Genomic DNA, 18,336 nt, shown 5'->3' with positions numbered 1-18,336 from the left:
GTTCCGCGCCCCGGTGAGGACCTGCTGCCCCTCGGCCGGCAAGAGGCGAAGAGCCGCTAAACGCGCACACTGGACCACTCTTTTAGCCCTTTTAAAGAAGGCACAAGCCGGCGTGTCCCGCAGCCCCCGCCGAGCACTGCCCGGCAGCATCGCACCGCCCGCTCCCTGCCCCGACAGGGCGTGAGAGGCCCCGAGAGGCGGCAGCCGCCGGAGCCGGGGCTGTGGGGAGGATTTCTGGGGTCAGAAACTCTCCGAAGCGCTGCTTCCAGGTGTGGGCAGGGGTGAAAGGCGAAAGGCCTCACTGCGGTCCCCGGCCCCCGCCGCCCTCGGGGCCGCCCGCGGGCGGGGCGGGCGCTGTCCCGGGGCACCGCTGAGGAGAACCGAAAGTGAAGGGAAGTCATCGGGCGGCGGGGGATCCCCGGGGCCGCTGGAGGCGGCAGCGCCCCTGCCTGGCGGGAAAAGACACGTGTGAGTGCTCGTGTGTGCGTCCCCCGGGTCCTCGGTCACGGTCCGTGACTTCGGGGCGCCGCCACGGAGCCCGTCCGGGCGCTGCCGCCCTGCCGCTCGTGCCCCGGGCAGGGCAGTCGCCGGCGATGCTGTGCTGCATGCCCGGCGTGGCTTTCGTCCCCGCTTTGCTCGTCAGCTGGTCCTCGGCCGCCTTCATCATCTCCTATGCGATCGCCGTGCTGGAGGGGCACGTCGAGCCCCTCGTCCCCTACATCAGGTGAGGCGGGAGCGCGGTGGGAGCGCCCGAGGAGCAGGGGGAGCTGTGTGTGTGTGTGTGCGTGTGTGTGTGTGTGTGACACACAGGCGGCGGTTCCGAGGGGTTCCCAGTCGGGTGTGGGATCCCCAGAGGAGGAGAGGCAGTGTTGGCAGGGCCTCCCTGTGATGGGGGCGCACGCTCTGCCCTCCCGGCACCCATCACACCTCCAGCGCCCGGGCCTCTCCAAGAGCCACAGGACCCAAACGCTGGCAGACGCAGTGGAAAGGACCTGAAACAGTTTTCTGCTGGAGCCAAAGTGTCCTGAAGGCCTGATCATAGCAAAACTTTACAATCAAGTGGTGGAAATGTAGCTTTGTTTGTATAACTCCAGAACTGGGCCAAAGTGCACCAGATGACTTGAAACCCTATGATGGTTTTTGCAGTACATGCATCCCCACAAACACGCATATTTAAAATTTCAGCATAGGACCAATGAGTGTAAAAGACTTCCCAAGAGGTGGCTGGCATCTCTTTTCTAAAACCTTAGTCACTTAAGTGCAGTTCTGTATAAATCATTGCTTGTGATTTATGTTAACATTTAAATATACACTATGAAATTGCTAGATTTTATCTCTTAATAAATTAAAGCTTAGCCAGATATCCAAGAGTGTTTCTGATATACAGAAGATCTAAACAAGATTTTCAAATACATCTTTCAAGATACATCTAGACCTAATTCCTTGAAAGACTTCACGGACATTCATAATTTCAGAAGACTGCTAACCTGATTGGCACATACAAGCAAATTTGATTGAAAATTAGGGTTTGTCATCATAGGCAAGTGCAAATGACACCACAGCCCACAAGAAAGCTGAGCTTCATTCAAATTGAGCCAAAGAAACTTGGGCCACATGCTTATGTTAGCAAAACTTTTTAAGATTATCTGCACAAATTTGGGCTCAACTCTTGGAAAGCCTCGTTCTTGTACTTGAACAAATACCTTACGGCTCGTCCTTGATTACATACACAGTTTTACTGACACAAAAGCGCTTCTGATAAGTGTAATTTATCTATTATTAACCAAGGGAAAAAAACCCATTTGATATAACTGTTCATTCTCAGTATATGGTTTGTGCTCAGAAGGATTTTGAGGTCCTGTAGTGAGAAATTTGGCAAAATTACGTTTCTTATGTTAAGCTATGTCATAGAATAAAATGTTATGAGAAAACAGGATGTGGTTTTTTCTGTATAATTGTGTTTTCAGTTAAGTTTTTGACAGTCCAAATATCTTAATTGTGTCTTCTTTTTAAAGAGATAGACCAAACCTTTAAGTCACAGCTCTATAACTCTGATGACTGTATTGCAGCTGCCATAGTTACATCAGTCTAACAGAATAGATCACAGAGAAAAAATCACTCTTATCCTTTAGTACGGAATCACAATGTATGTCAGTATACCCTAAAAGAACCCAAACAAAGCAAAGACTTGAGAGGCTGCATCAGTGATAGCCAGTCACATTTCAGGCCCTCTGCATTTACTAGTAAAGTTTTTTAAAAGTCTTTTTTATTTTACATCCATTTAACACCACATTTGGATTAAAGATATACATTGGCTATTCTTGAAGAATCTGTAATAATTCTAAAGGCACATGGTGTAAGCATAAGATCTTTGTAGAAGGTGCACTTGGGAGTAATATGATATTTCCTTTTAAGTACTCAGGCCAATAGTCATACCATAGTTCATATTTTGTTTTGCAGGTCATTGCTTTAGCCTAAGAATCTGAATCATGTGATTAAGAATGTGATTTAGTAAAGATTAGAATCATAAAAAAGAGGAAGAATGTTGCAACATATAAGTTGTGCAATATCTTAAAATGAGCTTTAAAAATTAAATAGAGCTCGTATGGGAAAATTCCAGTTACAAAAAGGACAAGAATATGGACAAACTTTAGTTCAACATTTCTGTAATTCTTATATATGTTCCTCAGGTACCCTGTGTATGCCTTGAGGTAACTTATTAGTTTTATTTGTTTACCATGTAACAGCTGTCACAGTGAGAGACCACACCTGAATTTGTCATTGAAACTGTGCTAATGTCTCATCAAGTAAAGTCAATACATTTCTGGGTAGATAAAATGAACATGATTTTGTGTTTTCTAGCAGGTGAGTCCTAAAATTAGGTTATGGCCAAACTAGTTCTTTTGCTAATATACTCAAAATCCAAATTAATTTGGATGTGCTGGGGTGGCTGTTTCATGGTTTGAATTCTCAGTGAAAGCATAAAGGGAATTTTCCTAAAGGTATTTGCTATCAGGTGTACCTCTGGATCAATAAGAATCCCTGTAGGGAGAATAGAATTTTCCTATTTTAAAAATTTGGGACTTAAAGTTTGGAGAGAAATAGTTTATGATGGCTATGTAGTAATTAGATGACAATGAGTCTTTTGGCCCTAAAATATTTATTACTTGTCTCCTCCACCTTCTTGTCTTTCCACTCTTCAGAATATTGTTTGGTTTTAGAATTCTATTGCATGAGATGGTGACACAAGTAGAGGATTCCTCATCTTTTCAGTGGTGGCAGAGCTCACCTATGCACCACTCCAAATAAGTGAGCACATTTTTGTTTCAAATATGCCATTTGCTTTTTGTCTTTTTCATAATAAGAAAAGGACTGTCACCCATACTTTTTTTTCTAATCTTTTTTTTTCCATAGCAACAGACCAGAAGCAAAACGAAAATGAACCTAAGTCTTCATTTAGCTTCAGGGATTTTTCAGTGGAAAATATGACATTAAAAAGATTGTGTCCTTAAAGGTCCAGTGCAGTACTTTGTAAATAGATTGTAGATGTAATATAGTATTCTTGGTATGAAATTTCTTGAAAGCGTACATCTATTGAGTTTAAAAATCGACAATAGCAAAATTCACCTATAAAGCTTTAGCTTGAAAAAAGTTTTAATTAAAAAATGGAGACCAGTGCAATTTTAGGTTATTTGGATTGCTCTTATGATGTGTTCCAAGAACTTCACATGGCTTTCTATGCATGTGCCAATTCCATTCTCTTCTCACCTAAAGTCCTTCAAAAGCTTTGAAGTGATTACAGTCCTGTACTTACCACAGAGCGGTTTCTGATTTGAAAAAGTCCTTGAAGATTGTCACAAGTGGCTGACTTTTTAAATGGAGTCCTTTGTCATATTAATGAAAACACTCCAGAAACACGAGGAAAAGATGTGAAGTTGAAGGTTAAAAAATGGGCTAAGTGAAACATGGATTAAAATGATTTTCAGATGTGTCAAACAAACAAAAAAAGAGCTAGTTTACCGTTTTCATCAATTCCACTATCAAAGAGGAACAAGACTAGTACAGAGTACAAGCTGAAACAAGTCTTCTGAAAGCACTACAACAAGAACCAAACTAGTAAAAATAAATGCTTTAATTTTCTCTATTTGTTGCATCAGTTTTTCATAGAAAAGGATCCTTCCTTTATCCTAAACTTCCTCCTGTTGTTGGTAAATCATCTTAGCAACTGGTTACACAAATCCTTCTGTACATAGAAGGGGTTTGAGAGCAAATATTAATTCCTAAAGAAAATCAAGTCTTTTGAGATAGTCATACCCTTCTGTCTTGAACTTAACGAAATTGTCAAAATCTTTAAGAATGATTGCTTAAATAGATATCGCTTTCTCTTTTGGATGTTGAGAGCACAAGCATTCCTGCTGAGCAGCTGTCATTTTGGCTGCACTCAGCGGTAGGTTCAGAAGCTTAGCACTGAAACCTAATCCAGCCTCACTGTTGGAAAGAAGAATATTCATCTTCTTGAATCACATAAAACCCCCACATCTTGCTAGTACCTACTTGTCCCATCATACACAGAATCACAGAATCAGTTAGGTTGGAAAAGACTTCTGAGATCATCAAGTCCAAGCTAGGACCAAACACCACCATATCAATTAGACCACGGCATGAGGTGCCACACCCAGGCTTTCCTTAAACACCTCCCAGGATGGTGGGACTCCACCACCTCCCTGGGCAGTCCATTCCAGTGTCTATCACCCTTTCCTCCTAATGTGCAACCTAAACCTCCCCTGGTGCAGCTTAAGATTATATCTTCTTGTCCTGTCGCTGGTTGCTTGGGAGAAGAGCCTGATCCCCACCCGGCTACAACCTCCTTTCAGGTAGTTGTAGAGAGTGATAAGATCTCCCCCGAGCCTTCTTTTCTCCAGGCTAAACAACACCAGCTCCCTCAGCTGCTCCTCATAGCACTTGTGCTCCAGACCCTTCACTTTGCTGCCCTTCTCTGGACACACTCCAGCACTTCAATGTCTTTCTGGTAGTGAGGGGCCCAGAACTGGACACAGCACTCGAGGTGTGGCCTCACCAGTGCTGAGTACAGGGGGAGAATCGCTTTCCCTTGTCCTGCTAGTCTGTATCAGAAATAGAGATATTTCTGATATGGGCCTGGATGCCATTGGCTTTCTTGGCCACCTGGGCACACTGCTGGCTCATTTTCAGCTGCTGTTCACCAACACCCTCAGATCCTTTTCTGCTCAGCGGTTTTCCAGCTGCTCTTCCCCCAGCCTGTAGCACTGCACGGGGTTGTTGTGGCCACAGTGCAGGACCCAGTGCTTGGTCTAATTGAACCTCGTACAATTGGCCTCAGCCCATCAATCCAGCCTGTCCAGATCCCTTTGCAGAGCCTTCCTACCCTCCAGCAGGTTGACACTCCCACCCTCAGAGAACAGTTAAGTCTCAGAATCTTCGCTCAGTTTCCAATAAACTTTGACATTAACTGAATCCCTTACATGTTTACATTTCTGATGGTAGAGTTCATTGGGTGCCTCTGTTTACACACACACAATTGTGCCTCCTGGTGCTGCCCAGTAACTGAAAACTCAGCTCACACCCAAATTATGTAAAGATTTAAGAACTAGATGTTTTCCATTGGCTTGACTGACAGAGCCTGATCAAATAGATATCAACTGATTGTATGTTGGACAAGAAAAAATAGACATTGGACAAGAAACATAGTGTAAAGAGGTGACAGCATCACAGTATTGTTCCTTCAACAGAGCACTCACCCTCTATAGAAGAGTCCTGCTTGAGGGAACTTGAGCCCACATACTCCCAAGCATATGTTCATCTTGTGAAGAAAGGACATTCTTTGGGGTGGGTGTTTTTACATATGTAGGGAAAAGAGAGAAAAGGATTCTGTGATCAATGTGTTCCATTTTCTACACAACAAATATTTTGTATATGTGGTGTTTTTCATATATATGTCTGTGCACGTACAAAAGTATATAAATTCTGTAGATATTCTCACACTCATGCTCCCTCTTTCTATCCCAGTGAATTTCTAATTATCCACTATAAGGGTGAATTGCTTCAGCAGAAGAGACTTACAACACCTTGGGTGTAGACTACTCTTAAGCTGCATCTACATTAGCAAATTAAACCCCTCCTAGGAACATTCCTGGGCATTGGAACACAATTACTCTCATGGGGTAAGATCCTTTTGAGACAATCAGGCAATTAAGCCAAATTCTCTCACATCTTAAGATGTGAGATGCCATTAGATATGTTTTACTCTATCACAGTGTTAATTCAGTGGATAAAAGAAACGCCATTTCTAAAATGTCATTTATGTAATCATGTCATTCATGAACAAAGTATTGCTCTGTCACAGCTCTGCACGTTGAATACAGAAAAGGAAGAAATACAGTTCAAACAGTATGCTCTCAAAATACACTTTATGAAAAGAAAGATTCACTACTACAAATGGAGGCTACATGTTCAGCAGAAATGTTTAAATGCCTTATCCCCAGAACAGAGTTCACACAAGTTACATTTTTCTTGGGATTTCATGTGTACATCTCATTTATGTTTCACAGATCTCAGTTAACTGTTAATTTCTTTCTCTTCCTGCTTTAGTGACACTGGAACAAAACCTCCAGAAAGCGGTGTCTTTGGTTTTATGATTAATATTTCAGCTCTTTTAGGTATGTATAAAGTACTTGGTTTGACCAGAATGAAGAAATGAGAATTAGCAAAAGCTGTCTGCTTACATTGCAGTCCATTCAGTATTCTGCAGAAAAACTACTCCACAGTCAAATGATGGTATCAGATAGATGTAATAGCCAGAGGGCCAGGTCCTTAGTGAGTGCAGGCTTAGAGGCACTTATGTCTCTTAAGAGCACCTCATCAGTGCAAAGTAGTCAACACGGCTGGAAATATAAGAGGAAGAAAGATGGTATAATTACTGTGCAAAAACTCTGTCTCTAATATGGGGACACTTTAGTTTCTAATATGATGCAGCAAAGGGAAGAACTGTGTTGAAGCAACACCTGGTTTTCTCCACAACATGCCTCCTTCTCTTCAAAATGACTGATGGGAATCAGGAAGTTTGGCATTTTCTAGTCACTTCTAGGGGATGGAGGATCGATAGCTGTATAGTCTAGCATGGCCTTAAGGCAAAGTAAAAATCACATATTTTACCTTCTCTAAGAGCCTCATTCAATCACACTATCTTGGCATCTTTCATGTAACCTCACAGTGCCTGGACAAAGCTACCTGATGTATTTTTCCAACTGTAGATAGACTAAAACTATGTTCTGTGTTATATGGAATAATTTTCGTATCCAGTACAGGTGTTTGTCAGGAGTGAACTGCATATTGGGGTCACATATGTAGGACTGCAAAAACGAATTGATTCTACAGACCATCCATTATAAGGAGATGTAGTTCTCATAAAAGACTGTGTATCAGAGCAGAATAAAACCTCCCACTTACATCTTATAGTTCATCTCCCTGTGACATCTGTTCCTAATGCAGAATGGCAATGCCTCTGCCCAAAATACCCAGGAGAATGGGATTTAAATTGGTGTTTTTCTTGAAGTGATGTACAGTTATTTCTAGATAGCAGTAATGTGTGATGTTAAGACTAAGATAATGTTAAAGTTTTATCTGAAATTAATATATCTGAAATTCACTACCTTTTTTCTTCATCCCAGTAGATATAAAGGCAATATTAGTTACTGTATTATGTTATAATTTCATTCTGCATGCTCATTTGTTACAGGAAAAGATGTTAAAATGTAAACAATACATGATCAGTGAACAAAATACGTATTTTTGGTTGTTCTTTTTTCAGGTGTAATTACAATGTACATCAGGTATTTATTAATAGAGAAGCAAAATGAGTCATCGCGCTTTGTTAGGTCTTCATGCAACGTGTTTTCATTATGTATTGGATTGATGGGCTGTATTGGAATGGGCATAGTTGCAACTTTTCAGGTATGACCGTAAATTTCATATTATAAATGAAACTAAAGTTGTTTTACCAGTTAAAATTTCAAATAGGTAAGAGTAATTAACACTATCCCAAGGTGGATAATTGGAAAATGAAGTAGGAATGCCTTTCTTGCTCTTGCCTTTATTCAGTAGCTTTAAAGAGACAGATTTGTTTTCTCCCTATATACTAGATTTTTTGCTTGTTCAGTTATGTCAATAAGGGGTTTTCTGTGTGCTTGTCTTGTAAAAGGTCTGTACTATAAAACAACTTAATATGGATGCTTTTGCTGTAAATATTTTACTATGAGAATTGGACTGTGAAAAGCTTTGCTATTCAAAGTTTAGTTTGCTTCCAGTTAGGGAGGGCAAAGTAAGTCAGACTAACAAATGCACCTGCATTTTTGCCTGAATGATGGCACACTAGCTAGCAGAACTTTCTACAGAATAAACTAGACTTACCTGACAGGTGAGAACATTGAGCACAATATCAGCCTGTTGTTTTGAGTCTGTGGGAGATGGCATAACAACATATTAAGTCTTTATTTATAGAGACATGTAGAATTACTGCTTACTTTGCCAGAAAGAATTTGACATCTCATTAAAAATCAAAATCCACTCCTCAGTGTCTGAAAGAAAATTCAATAGAGACAAAAAATACTGAAACAGATTATTAATTTCACCTTTTCTAGTGAGGAAGTGTGTAATAGGGTAGATTCTGACACAAAGAAGTATTAGGACAATTGCACTGAAAGGTTCAGCTTAGAATCAAGTAAAATCTAATTGGCAGGTAGTTTGAGACACTGCCTTTAAATCTGTGGAAACAGCTATATTATTTCTTTTAAAGGATGGCCTACCTTGGAACAGTTTGGTAAATACTGGTGTGCTCATACAGTGACCTGACAACCTACAGAGGAATTGAAAATAAAGATTGTCAGGGCTTCAGCAGCCAGTACAGTCTCACATGTAGTGGACATGGTATTTTCAGACAAAAATGCTGCCTTAGACTGATACCTTACCCTTTTTAGTTTTATATCCTGGTAGTATGTGTGGATTGCAAACACCACAGGCACTGCAGTCTATTCTAAGCACACTGTTTTACTTTTAAAAATCTGTACTCTTATCAAGAAGATTTATATGTGACACAAAGAAAAGTTAGATGATGGGGAACAGCGTTGCTTGACTGAAATAGAAAACAGCCTCAGCTTCAATAAGAAAAAGACAAATTCAAGAATGCAAAATAATTGTGACAGTCAGGGAAGCAGAAACTTTGATGCTAATGTTCCCAAGGGGGTCCCTTGACAGTTATAACATTCGTTCTTATCTCATCTCTGTTTTCTCTCATTGCCAGTTTTAAACTCCTTCCTTACCTAATTTCTGTTTTTTCTGCTTTGACCTTGCTTTCCATGCTAAGTGCAGTTTGTAGAAAGGGCTCAGAACACAGTAAGGATCTAATCTCGCTAAGCATCTCCCTAGCTGATTTTTGAGGATGCTTACTTGCCCAGGAAGCTGCAAATGGCGGCTCGCAAGTCTTTAGTCTTTTAACTGTATAGTGTACAACCAGTGAACAGTACATTCCTATCCCCATTTACCCATTTAGTAGAATAACTGAGACATGAAGAGGACGTGAGATTTGCTCAAGGTGATTGTTTCAGGTCAGGAGATCAAAGCAAAGCTGGAATTAGAAGTTATTTCTTTAGTATTCAGTCCCTCTAATCATTGTGTCATGCAGGAAATTTATGTTCATGTGCACTACCTGTTAGTTTCTTAACACTCATTTTTCCCCAGCAGGTGAGTTCACACCATACCTGAGTACTGTAGTAGAGTTGATTGACACTACTGGGCATCAGTTCATTTTCTCTTTCTCCAGAGCAAAATACCTAGTCTGCTAAAAAGGCTTCAGTGTGAAATTATACTTGAAATACTTGAGGTTTGCTTTTATTTACTCAATCTAGTGCCACTTGTGGTGAGTCTTTTAAGTGGTATAATTAATTGTAAAGAAATTTTTTTAACCCTTTTTGCCTCAAGGTGAGACAGGGAAGGTAGCATGGAGGTTTAATGGTATTGGTGTCTGAACACTTAGTAAAGTGAAGAACAAGGTGGGACAAAACACTAAGAATGTTTCCCTTAAAAGCAAATGATTTTCTGAGAAAATAGGAAATGGTTGTGAATGTTTGTTTTCTGTTTTAAATAACACAATGCTTGAAACACAGAAATGAAAGACAATGGAGGGTTAGCTTTAAGAAGATAATTGGATGTGGAAGGCAAAACCCTGTAGTCCTTAATGAACAAGGCAAAGTGAAATCCCAGGTCGTAGCAGCTCTGGTTTTGCTTGTTAGACATTACACATGATTAAAGAGTGATCTTCCTGCCTTTGCCTGGAAAACTTTGGAGGCTTGCTGTAGCACATGTAGCAACAGGTCTCAGCTTCTGTAGGGATTGGGCGTGATGGTCTTTTTAAAGGAAACTGTGACAGTTTGATAGGAGCAATCACGACAGCCATGTTAGCAAAGCTCTCTATATTGTGTATAGGGCTAAAAGCAATGCTTGTTTAATGCTTTCCATACCAAATCCTGCCATTCCTGTATATATGGGAGGCAAAAATTGGGACAGAGGAGAAGAAAATGCAAGTATAGATGAGCTGCCACTTAAATATCTGTGTAAGGAACATGCTTTAAATTCTGGTAGAACTAAATACAGAGAGATAGAAATGAATGAGTATAAAGAAAAGCCGGGGGAAAAAGAATTTAAGAGACCATGTGGACATAACCACCATTACAAGACAAAGAAAACAGTGGCCTCCAGGCAGGAAAGATGTTCAGATATGTAAGGAAAGGGTATAGATATGTTTTCATGAATCAAGAAAACAGATCTGTAGTAGGTCAGTTCATAGGTTCATAGCACCTGTTTGGTTACGCTCTGGTGACAGAAAGGAGCTTTAAACATAACTTACCTGACTGATACTGGATTCCAATGTGCCATATCTTTGGTTTTGTAAAAGTTTTTGAAACATTTAGAATACAGTAATTTCTCTGGAATCTTAATCTCTTTTGCTACTGGATATTCTACTTGTTTTTGTTATAAAGGAGAGAATTTTCCATAGGCAGGGTATTGCAAAAATATAGGCCACATATAGTGGTATTTTTTATATATATATGTATAACTAATTTTCTCCTGACTTATTTCTTGGAGCCTTGTGATTGGCCACTGGAGGGTGGGAGATGGAGCTATAGGAGTCACTATTTAGAACAGCTCCCTTGAAATTTTACCATTAGAGTCTGGCCACACAAATGCAGATTAGAATTTCAATATGGGGTTAAAATCTGTCAAGGTATGGGGAAGGAGGAAGTATAAGAACCTTTCAAGAAAAGCACAAGCCAGTTCCTGTTTGTGAAAACATTAATTGGTATTAGAGCAACTGTTGAACAGAACTAAAACTGATCTAAACTTTTACATGAACATGGGAAAGGACTGACCCAGTGACTTTGGACACAGTTAGTTTACTTCTCTGAGCTACACTTTTCCTATTTTCTTTTGTCTTCCCTGTGTAGACTGTTTGGAAAAGGGACTGTTTCCCATTTCTTGTGTGTGCCCAACACAATGTGGCTGCTGTCTCCTCATACCTCATTGATTCCTACCACTACTCAGATAGTAGCAGCTAACCATTATGCTGATTCTGTTTCCAGGAGCTGGCTGTTCCCAGTGTCCATGACATAGGAGCTTTGGTGGCATTTGGCTCGGGTGTTGTATACATTACACTTCAGTCTATAATCTCTTACAAGTCCTGTCCACGATGGAACTCTTACTTTGTGTGTCACATAAGGATGGCTATATCTGCAATATCATGCATTGCTTTCGTTCCCAGTATCCTTTATGGTGTATCCCACAGTTTTCCCTTTATGCATTCATGACTTTCCTTTTAAGTTAAAACATTGTTGATAAAGGATGAAAATGAAGTTACACTCTTTGCTTAGGGCTCTTTAATGCATATAATATAGCATGTTGAGACACCATTAATAGCATAAAGATGAGGTTTGGGGTCTTCTAAAAAGCTTTATCTCTTATTTCAGCGGTATATTTCAAACCAATGCCCCAGTGTTCTTCACAGGATCATACACTAATAAAGCTAGACCAACTTTCCAACCTCCTTCATTTGAAGGAGAGAAGGAAGAAAGGCCTGCAAAAGGAAGGCACTGCTTCTACAATGAACCAAACACACAGATGTATAAAATACAGGTGGCAAGATTTCCTTCAAGCCTAAGCAGGTGATTTTGATCATGTTGGTTGGTGCTAGTCTTCATTAGTTGCCTCCCCTAAAGACACACTCAACACACTTACTGGCTTTTCCTATGGCATGCTGAAATTTAGGGCCATTCCATTAATTTCATTGGCTTTGGATGATCTGCCAGTGTTGAAAACTGGTCACAGCAGATTCATCACACCAGTCAGCCAGATATAGCCTGGTTTTGGTTTCAGCAGGTGGGAAAGTGTTTTTAAAGATGCCCCCAGTTCCTGAGAGGAAGTTGTACAAATACATCAAGCACCTATTGTGGACCAGTGGAAACCAACATAGTTCCCCTTCCAACAATGAAGGACTATGCTCCCACAGTTCTTGATCACAAATATGATCTAAGTTTTGGAGTGTCTCTCCTTATCGTCTGTATTTTGAAAGAACCAACAGAAATGTGTTTTGATTGCTGCTATCAGTTACCTTGTAATAATGTGTTTCATTTACTTGTTTTCTTAATATCTTGATTTGATATTCTGGTTGTTCAGGTTCTGCTGTTTTATGGAAGGGGAAGAGGGGGTGTTTTTTTTGTTAGCAAACATTTTCAGTATTACTCACTAAAATTTTCCTTTACACTGTTTTTCCCAGTGATTGTGTTCGCTTCTCAGGTTTCCATGACAAAAATTGATTGGACTCCAGGTGAAAAGGTAAAATCTTAGTAGGTAGCCAACTCACCCTCTATCATATTATTTTGGGAATGCTGTTATATTTATCTGAAAGTGTCTAGCACTAGAAACATTTTAGAGACTTTAAATAGTGCATTATCATGAACAGATTTGTGCAATGCTGGTTACTTTTCATTAGAAAAGTGTATGTGGCTTGGGTAAGGAAACTTGCAATGGATGGTTCAGTCTTTAGAGAGTTAGATTTTCGTTTTAACCAAGCATTTGAAACTTTCCCACTGTAAAAAAAAAAAAAAAAAATATTCTGGAAATTAGTTGTTCTACTTCCTCAATTTCTTGAAAATGAACTTTACACATGAAACAAAAACGGACCAGTTTGATTCTGAAGTTTCTGAGGTTTTTTTACAACATTGGTTTTCTCAGCTTTTTTGCCATTCTTTATTAAATAGTCTTTATTATTGCCATAAATATTTGGGGTCTGACCTGAAGCACACTTAAGTCAATATTAGGTCTTTTAGTTGAATGATAACTATGAAAAATAATTTTTATTTTTGGACAAATTTTGCCACAACGAAGTATTAAAAAAACAGGTAAAATAATGCAGAGAGTGTATTCTGCTTGAAAAGCTTGATAAAAGCAAACTTGGCAGATGTACTTCAACCAAACAGTGGCAAGGCAGCCGTGAGATAAGTCTTTACAAGTTAGACAATCTTAGTAATACCTTGACCTTGAGGTTTGGTTTGGTTTTTTTTTTTTTACTTGAGATGCACTTACCATTCTGTAAAAACAAAATCTGAATTGACTTTTGTACAACAGGACATTGAAATGATGAGTCATAAATCTTATATTGAATTTACAGAAGGAAATGTCTATAGCATTCCATATGTATTCTGTTTAGCTGTTTCATTTGAAAATTTGTTTTATGTCTCATTCCATCAGGATTACACTTATCATTTTATGAGTGCAATCTGTGAATGGACGGTGGCCTTTGGTTTTATCTTCTTCTTTTTAACATTCATTAGAGATTTTCAGGTTGGTATCTACATATTTTAGCATTATTTAGTGACTAAGTGCTATGAACTGTATAACAAATGCAATTGAAAATTACCATTCTTTATGTCAGACAGATACACCAAAGCTATACAAAAACAAATTTTACCAATGTAAAAAATTATTTCTGTCTATGTAATGAGTATTTTCCCCCTCATTTGTAAAACATAAAATTCCGTTTAATAGTTAATTAGGTATCTGGTGTGGACAATTATTCAGTAAATTAATATATTCTACTTATTTACCAATCTTTTTGAGAAAGAGGCTCTCTGAATAATAATAATAATATTGAAGTAATAAAAAAATAAATGATGCAACTAAAACTGCATTTCTTTCTACCTGAGGGTTTTTATATAATAATCCAATGCATTTCAACAATGGATGTTTCCTTTCTTTTTAGATATTACACATTTTGCTTGACATTCCCTCACAGTCCAAAAAAATATCAAATAATTTTTGGAAAATTTTTGACATAAAGACATTCTGGTTTGGGTAGCTGGATCTGGTGATGCATCAAGCCTGAATTTAAGGAAGAGAAAATACTAGATTAGTTAAAAAAACCCACTTTTATATGACTTATGAAAGGCATGCCTTGAACTTACTTTCCCAAGCTTTGCCTCACCAGCTCTTGTTGCTTACTGAGAACTGCTGCTTTATACCACAGTCACAAAGATGAACTGACTCACTCGTAGTCACTGCAGGTCTCATACCCCATGTGTAGGTCTTTCATTTATAGCACTGCCTCACTCAAGTCCCAGAAGATTGAAAACTAGATCCAAGTAAGTATGTGCCTAAGTGTAGAATATGAGAACAAATTGGTGCTGTGATAAATTGCTGGAAAACATATCCAGAATTTGTGGAGGTGGGAAGGGTGGAAAAATAATGAGAACCCTCTATGTCCTCTAGTGTAAAACCAAAGTTTGGCATCAGATCATGTAAAACTTTGTAATTAATTCACTTCCTTCTTCACTTACAGCATGGAAGTAGTTAATACCTCTATATAATATGTATATGGCTTTGTACAGAAATCAATTTGCAACCAAGGATTCAGAGTTGACATATATTTTACTAACCAACAGCAAACATTTCTATGTCTGTTTAGAATTGACTTAGTACTGAGTAGACCATAGCTGTAGGGCTTTTTGTCATTAAATAATAATAAAATCCCCCAAGTTCATCAGAAAAAAGCGCTTCATTTTTTTTTAAAAAAGTACTTGTTCAAAATTACACAATGCAAGATCTTAAAGGTATATAATTGCCTTCTAAAAGTGACAGAATTATTGAAGTACCATTCAGAGATGCATGCATCATTTAATGCCCCCTTTTGTGGGGAGGTGTTTATTGCTAGTCCATCACTCTGATGGCTGCATATATGATGGCATCTCTTTTATCAAGGGTCAGACTCTTCCCTTGGAGATGGATATTAATAGGACAATGCTGTAGTCCTCAGAATACCTATCAACAAGTTTCAGTTGATAATTTTACTTCTGATCATGGTGTTAAACATTCAAAGTTTAACTATATATAAATATTGTGAACATAATAAATAGGAGAAAATGATGGAATTAAGAAAAATAAGAAAAATTAAGAAAAATCATCCCCTTTTTAAAAAAAAATTCCCATAGGATGTATTTCACTTAAACACTTTTTTCTTTTGTTTTGTTTTATCTCCTTGTACGTTAGATTGCAGAACCGTAAAATTAATTTATCTTAAGCTGATCTTGTTTTATTTTTTTTAGAGATTTTCTTTGAGGATATCAACAGAAATACATGAAGACTCCTGGTAGTGAAAAGTAAAAATATTTTATATCTATGAATATTCTAGGTTTCTTTTTACTCATAGAAAATGTTGCAGAGGGACAGGGATTGATAAATTGTATTAAGAACCCATGCCATTAACTCTGCAACATCCATAACAGCATCCACTAAAAGACTTTAAAAACAGCAACGTTCCTGCTGCCTTTTTGTAATATTTTGTAATTTTTATACGGTTTGTTATATTAAAAATACTGTAATAGAAGCAATCCCTAGAAGCACTGCAAAGTCATTCAAGGACTTGATCTCCTCAGATCTTCCCTTTTGGACATATCCATACTTTATAATTTGCTGTAGTCTAATTAGTAACATTAAACTGGAGAATGTACATTTTGCAAACAGTTAGAAAAGTCTAAAGGCAATGGAAATCACTAAGGCTGAATTCCTACTCTGTCAAGTTGCAAGGGCTATGGAAGATGTTGAGAGCAGAATTGGGCATCTTTGTTTCAAGACTAGAAATTTAAAGTTAGTAGGTGGTAACAGTATGCTACATGTTTCTGATACTGGGCATTGTATACAAATACAAATGCTAGGAGAAGTTTAAACTATATTGCTTGAAAAGGTGTTTTCTGATCATCACTGCAATATGTAAAAATTTACCCCTTTTTCCCTTTTATGCACTGCTGGCCATAGGAAGCTTAAAACTAAAGTGGGAATAGAAAGTAAATTTACATTTATGCATGCCATACTAAAGAGAAATCTTACTGCAATTTGGTTAACACAAAGCAGAAATTTCCAGCCTGTGTTTTAACCTACAATGATGGAACGAAGAAGGTCTCCAAAAAGTCTTTGGAAATGAATGGAAAACAAGTAGTTTTCAGGTGTTTGGTCCTATGTGTATGAGTATTACATATATAAAACTGAAGAAAAAAAAAAACCCTGGAGAGCAACTGTAGTGAAGGTATGGCATATTTGCTGCTATAGACTTACTTCTGTAATGAAAAACTGGGAAAGGATCTAATTGTGGAGTCAGATGTTACAGGTATCTGCAGGCAAAAAGTTCTTTTGTGGACTGATCTGCTACCTCCATTCAGTGCATTAGCCACTTGGCTGTCAGTTCAGTTCTCTGAAAATTACATTTGCCATGCTCTATCACAGTTTATGCAGAAATATTGATGATTTTCAGTTGCTAATTTTCCAAGAAATAAAACGGATGCGTGTTTTGGACGGTGATGTTTTAAGATTAGTTGTCTGTTGATATTTCTTTAATGTGTATTTTAAACTGTATTAAATTCAGCTGCTTCACAACATGAAGAGTCAATGTTTTCTTTATAAGTTCTTCCAAATAAAAAGAGTAAAAATGTTTTCATTGGCAGATTTACTTTCCATAGTAATCAGGTTATCTTTTAGAGGTTTATAGCTACAATCAAATTCAAAATCAAACCTAGTACTGACTAAATAAAGCACCAATGTCTTGCTGATTAGGTATCCTGCAAGGGACACACATTCTTTCAAGAGAAGATCAGAAATACTCAAAAGAAAATGTATATCAACCATAAAAATTAACATCCTGTTATTTTGAAGGCCGTGTTAAGAAAAGACAATATTTCTTACTACGCTATGTATTGTTTTTCTATTGTTTTTTATTTCTAGATTTCATAAACTAAATTATAAGAAGCTTGAAGTTTTTATTGCAAATGATAACCAACCTTTACAGTGATTACAATATCCTAAAGGGGGAAAAAAATGTTCAGGCTGAATCAAGATAATCTTGTTTGCTGAAATCAATGTGTTAATTCAAGTACTGAAAAACTACTGAATGAAGTAGTGTAACTCTTGGGGATAGTCCTGTGCAGGGCCAGGAGCTGGACTCGATGATCCTTGTGGGTACCTTCCAATTTGGCATATTCTGGGATTCTGTGAAATCCTTCACCTTTTTCTGAGCTTTATCATGATACATTTTAATGAGAGCTATACTCATGACCAAAAGAATACATTGCCAACCGTGTACCTTTTATTAAATTTGTTAGGCCAAAATCATCAGCATGCATCGACATGCAGATAGAGACAATGGATTATTTCCTTTTTATTTGTGCAGTGAACAACTGTTGAAAACACTGATTATTCTCTGGCTCCAGGCAGATTTTCAGTCAAGAGCTTAATTACTTTTTCAGCTGAAAGGGGAGTTGACAAGTTGCAAGCAATTGCAAAAAAATATTATTCTAGCAAGGTGCACTATTTTAGCTGTGGCTGACTCTTGTTAGTTAATACACTTTCATTTTTTATAAGCAAGTGATCTCTACAGGTTGGTGTGGATAATGTCACATAAATTTCTGTTGCTTTTTCTATATTTTCCCACTTCTTAGCAACAATAAATAGCTATTTTTTCTTGGAACCTATACTAGAAATATTTTCATCATCTGCTCTGCATGGTGTTTTCTATTTGTCAGCCCATCAGCAGTGATTGAGAAATTCCTTTTGCGTAAACTACAGTAAATCACATGACAGTTGCTGTTATTTTTAGTGGTTATGTTAAATCATTCTATCCCTTCCAAAAGTGCAAAGGCTCATTTTTCTAGGTTGTGCAGCTTGATCTGTGGATGAAACGCCACTGGTGTGGTCCCTGTCACAGTTCCA

At 38.2% G+C, this 18,336-nt stretch overlaps 1 protein-coding gene and 1 long non-coding RNA gene across 2 annotated transcripts; one reads left to right on the top strand and one right to left on the bottom strand.

Annotated features, from left to right (window-relative positions):
- The first annotated feature begins 366 nt into the window (after positions 1-366).
- DRAM1 (DNA damage regulated autophagy modulator 1) lies at positions 367-17,046 on the top strand. The gene is made up of 7 exons (XM_032688506.1): positions 367-724; positions 6,628-6,695; positions 7,847-7,989; positions 11,670-11,847; positions 12,860-12,918; positions 13,834-13,926; positions 15,684-17,046. Exons 1-7 carry the CDS (start codon positions 594-596, stop codon positions 15,729-15,731), a joined length of 720 nt encoding a protein of 239 aa, XP_032544397.1. The 5' UTR covers positions 367-593; the 3' UTR covers positions 15,732-17,046.
- LOC116787152 lies at positions 5,082-8,890 on the bottom strand. The gene is made up of 3 exons (XR_004357190.1): positions 8,841-8,890; positions 8,446-8,492; positions 5,082-6,920 (listed from the first exon to the last, which is right to left on the bottom strand). It is a non-coding gene; the product is annotated as an uncharacterized LOC116787152 (long non-coding RNA).
- Positions 17,047-18,336: the final 1,290 nt, after the last annotated feature.

The sequence above is a fragment of the Chiroxiphia lanceolata genome, chromosome 5 (genome assembly GCF_009829145.1).
Source record: "Chiroxiphia lanceolata isolate bChiLan1 chromosome 5, bChiLan1.pri, whole genome shotgun sequence".
Lineage (NCBI taxonomy): Eukaryota > Metazoa > Chordata > Aves > Passeriformes > Pipridae > Chiroxiphia > Chiroxiphia lanceolata.
The sequence above is the reverse complement of the archived record's forward strand: the minus strand, read 5'-3'. Positions and strand labels throughout refer to the sequence as shown.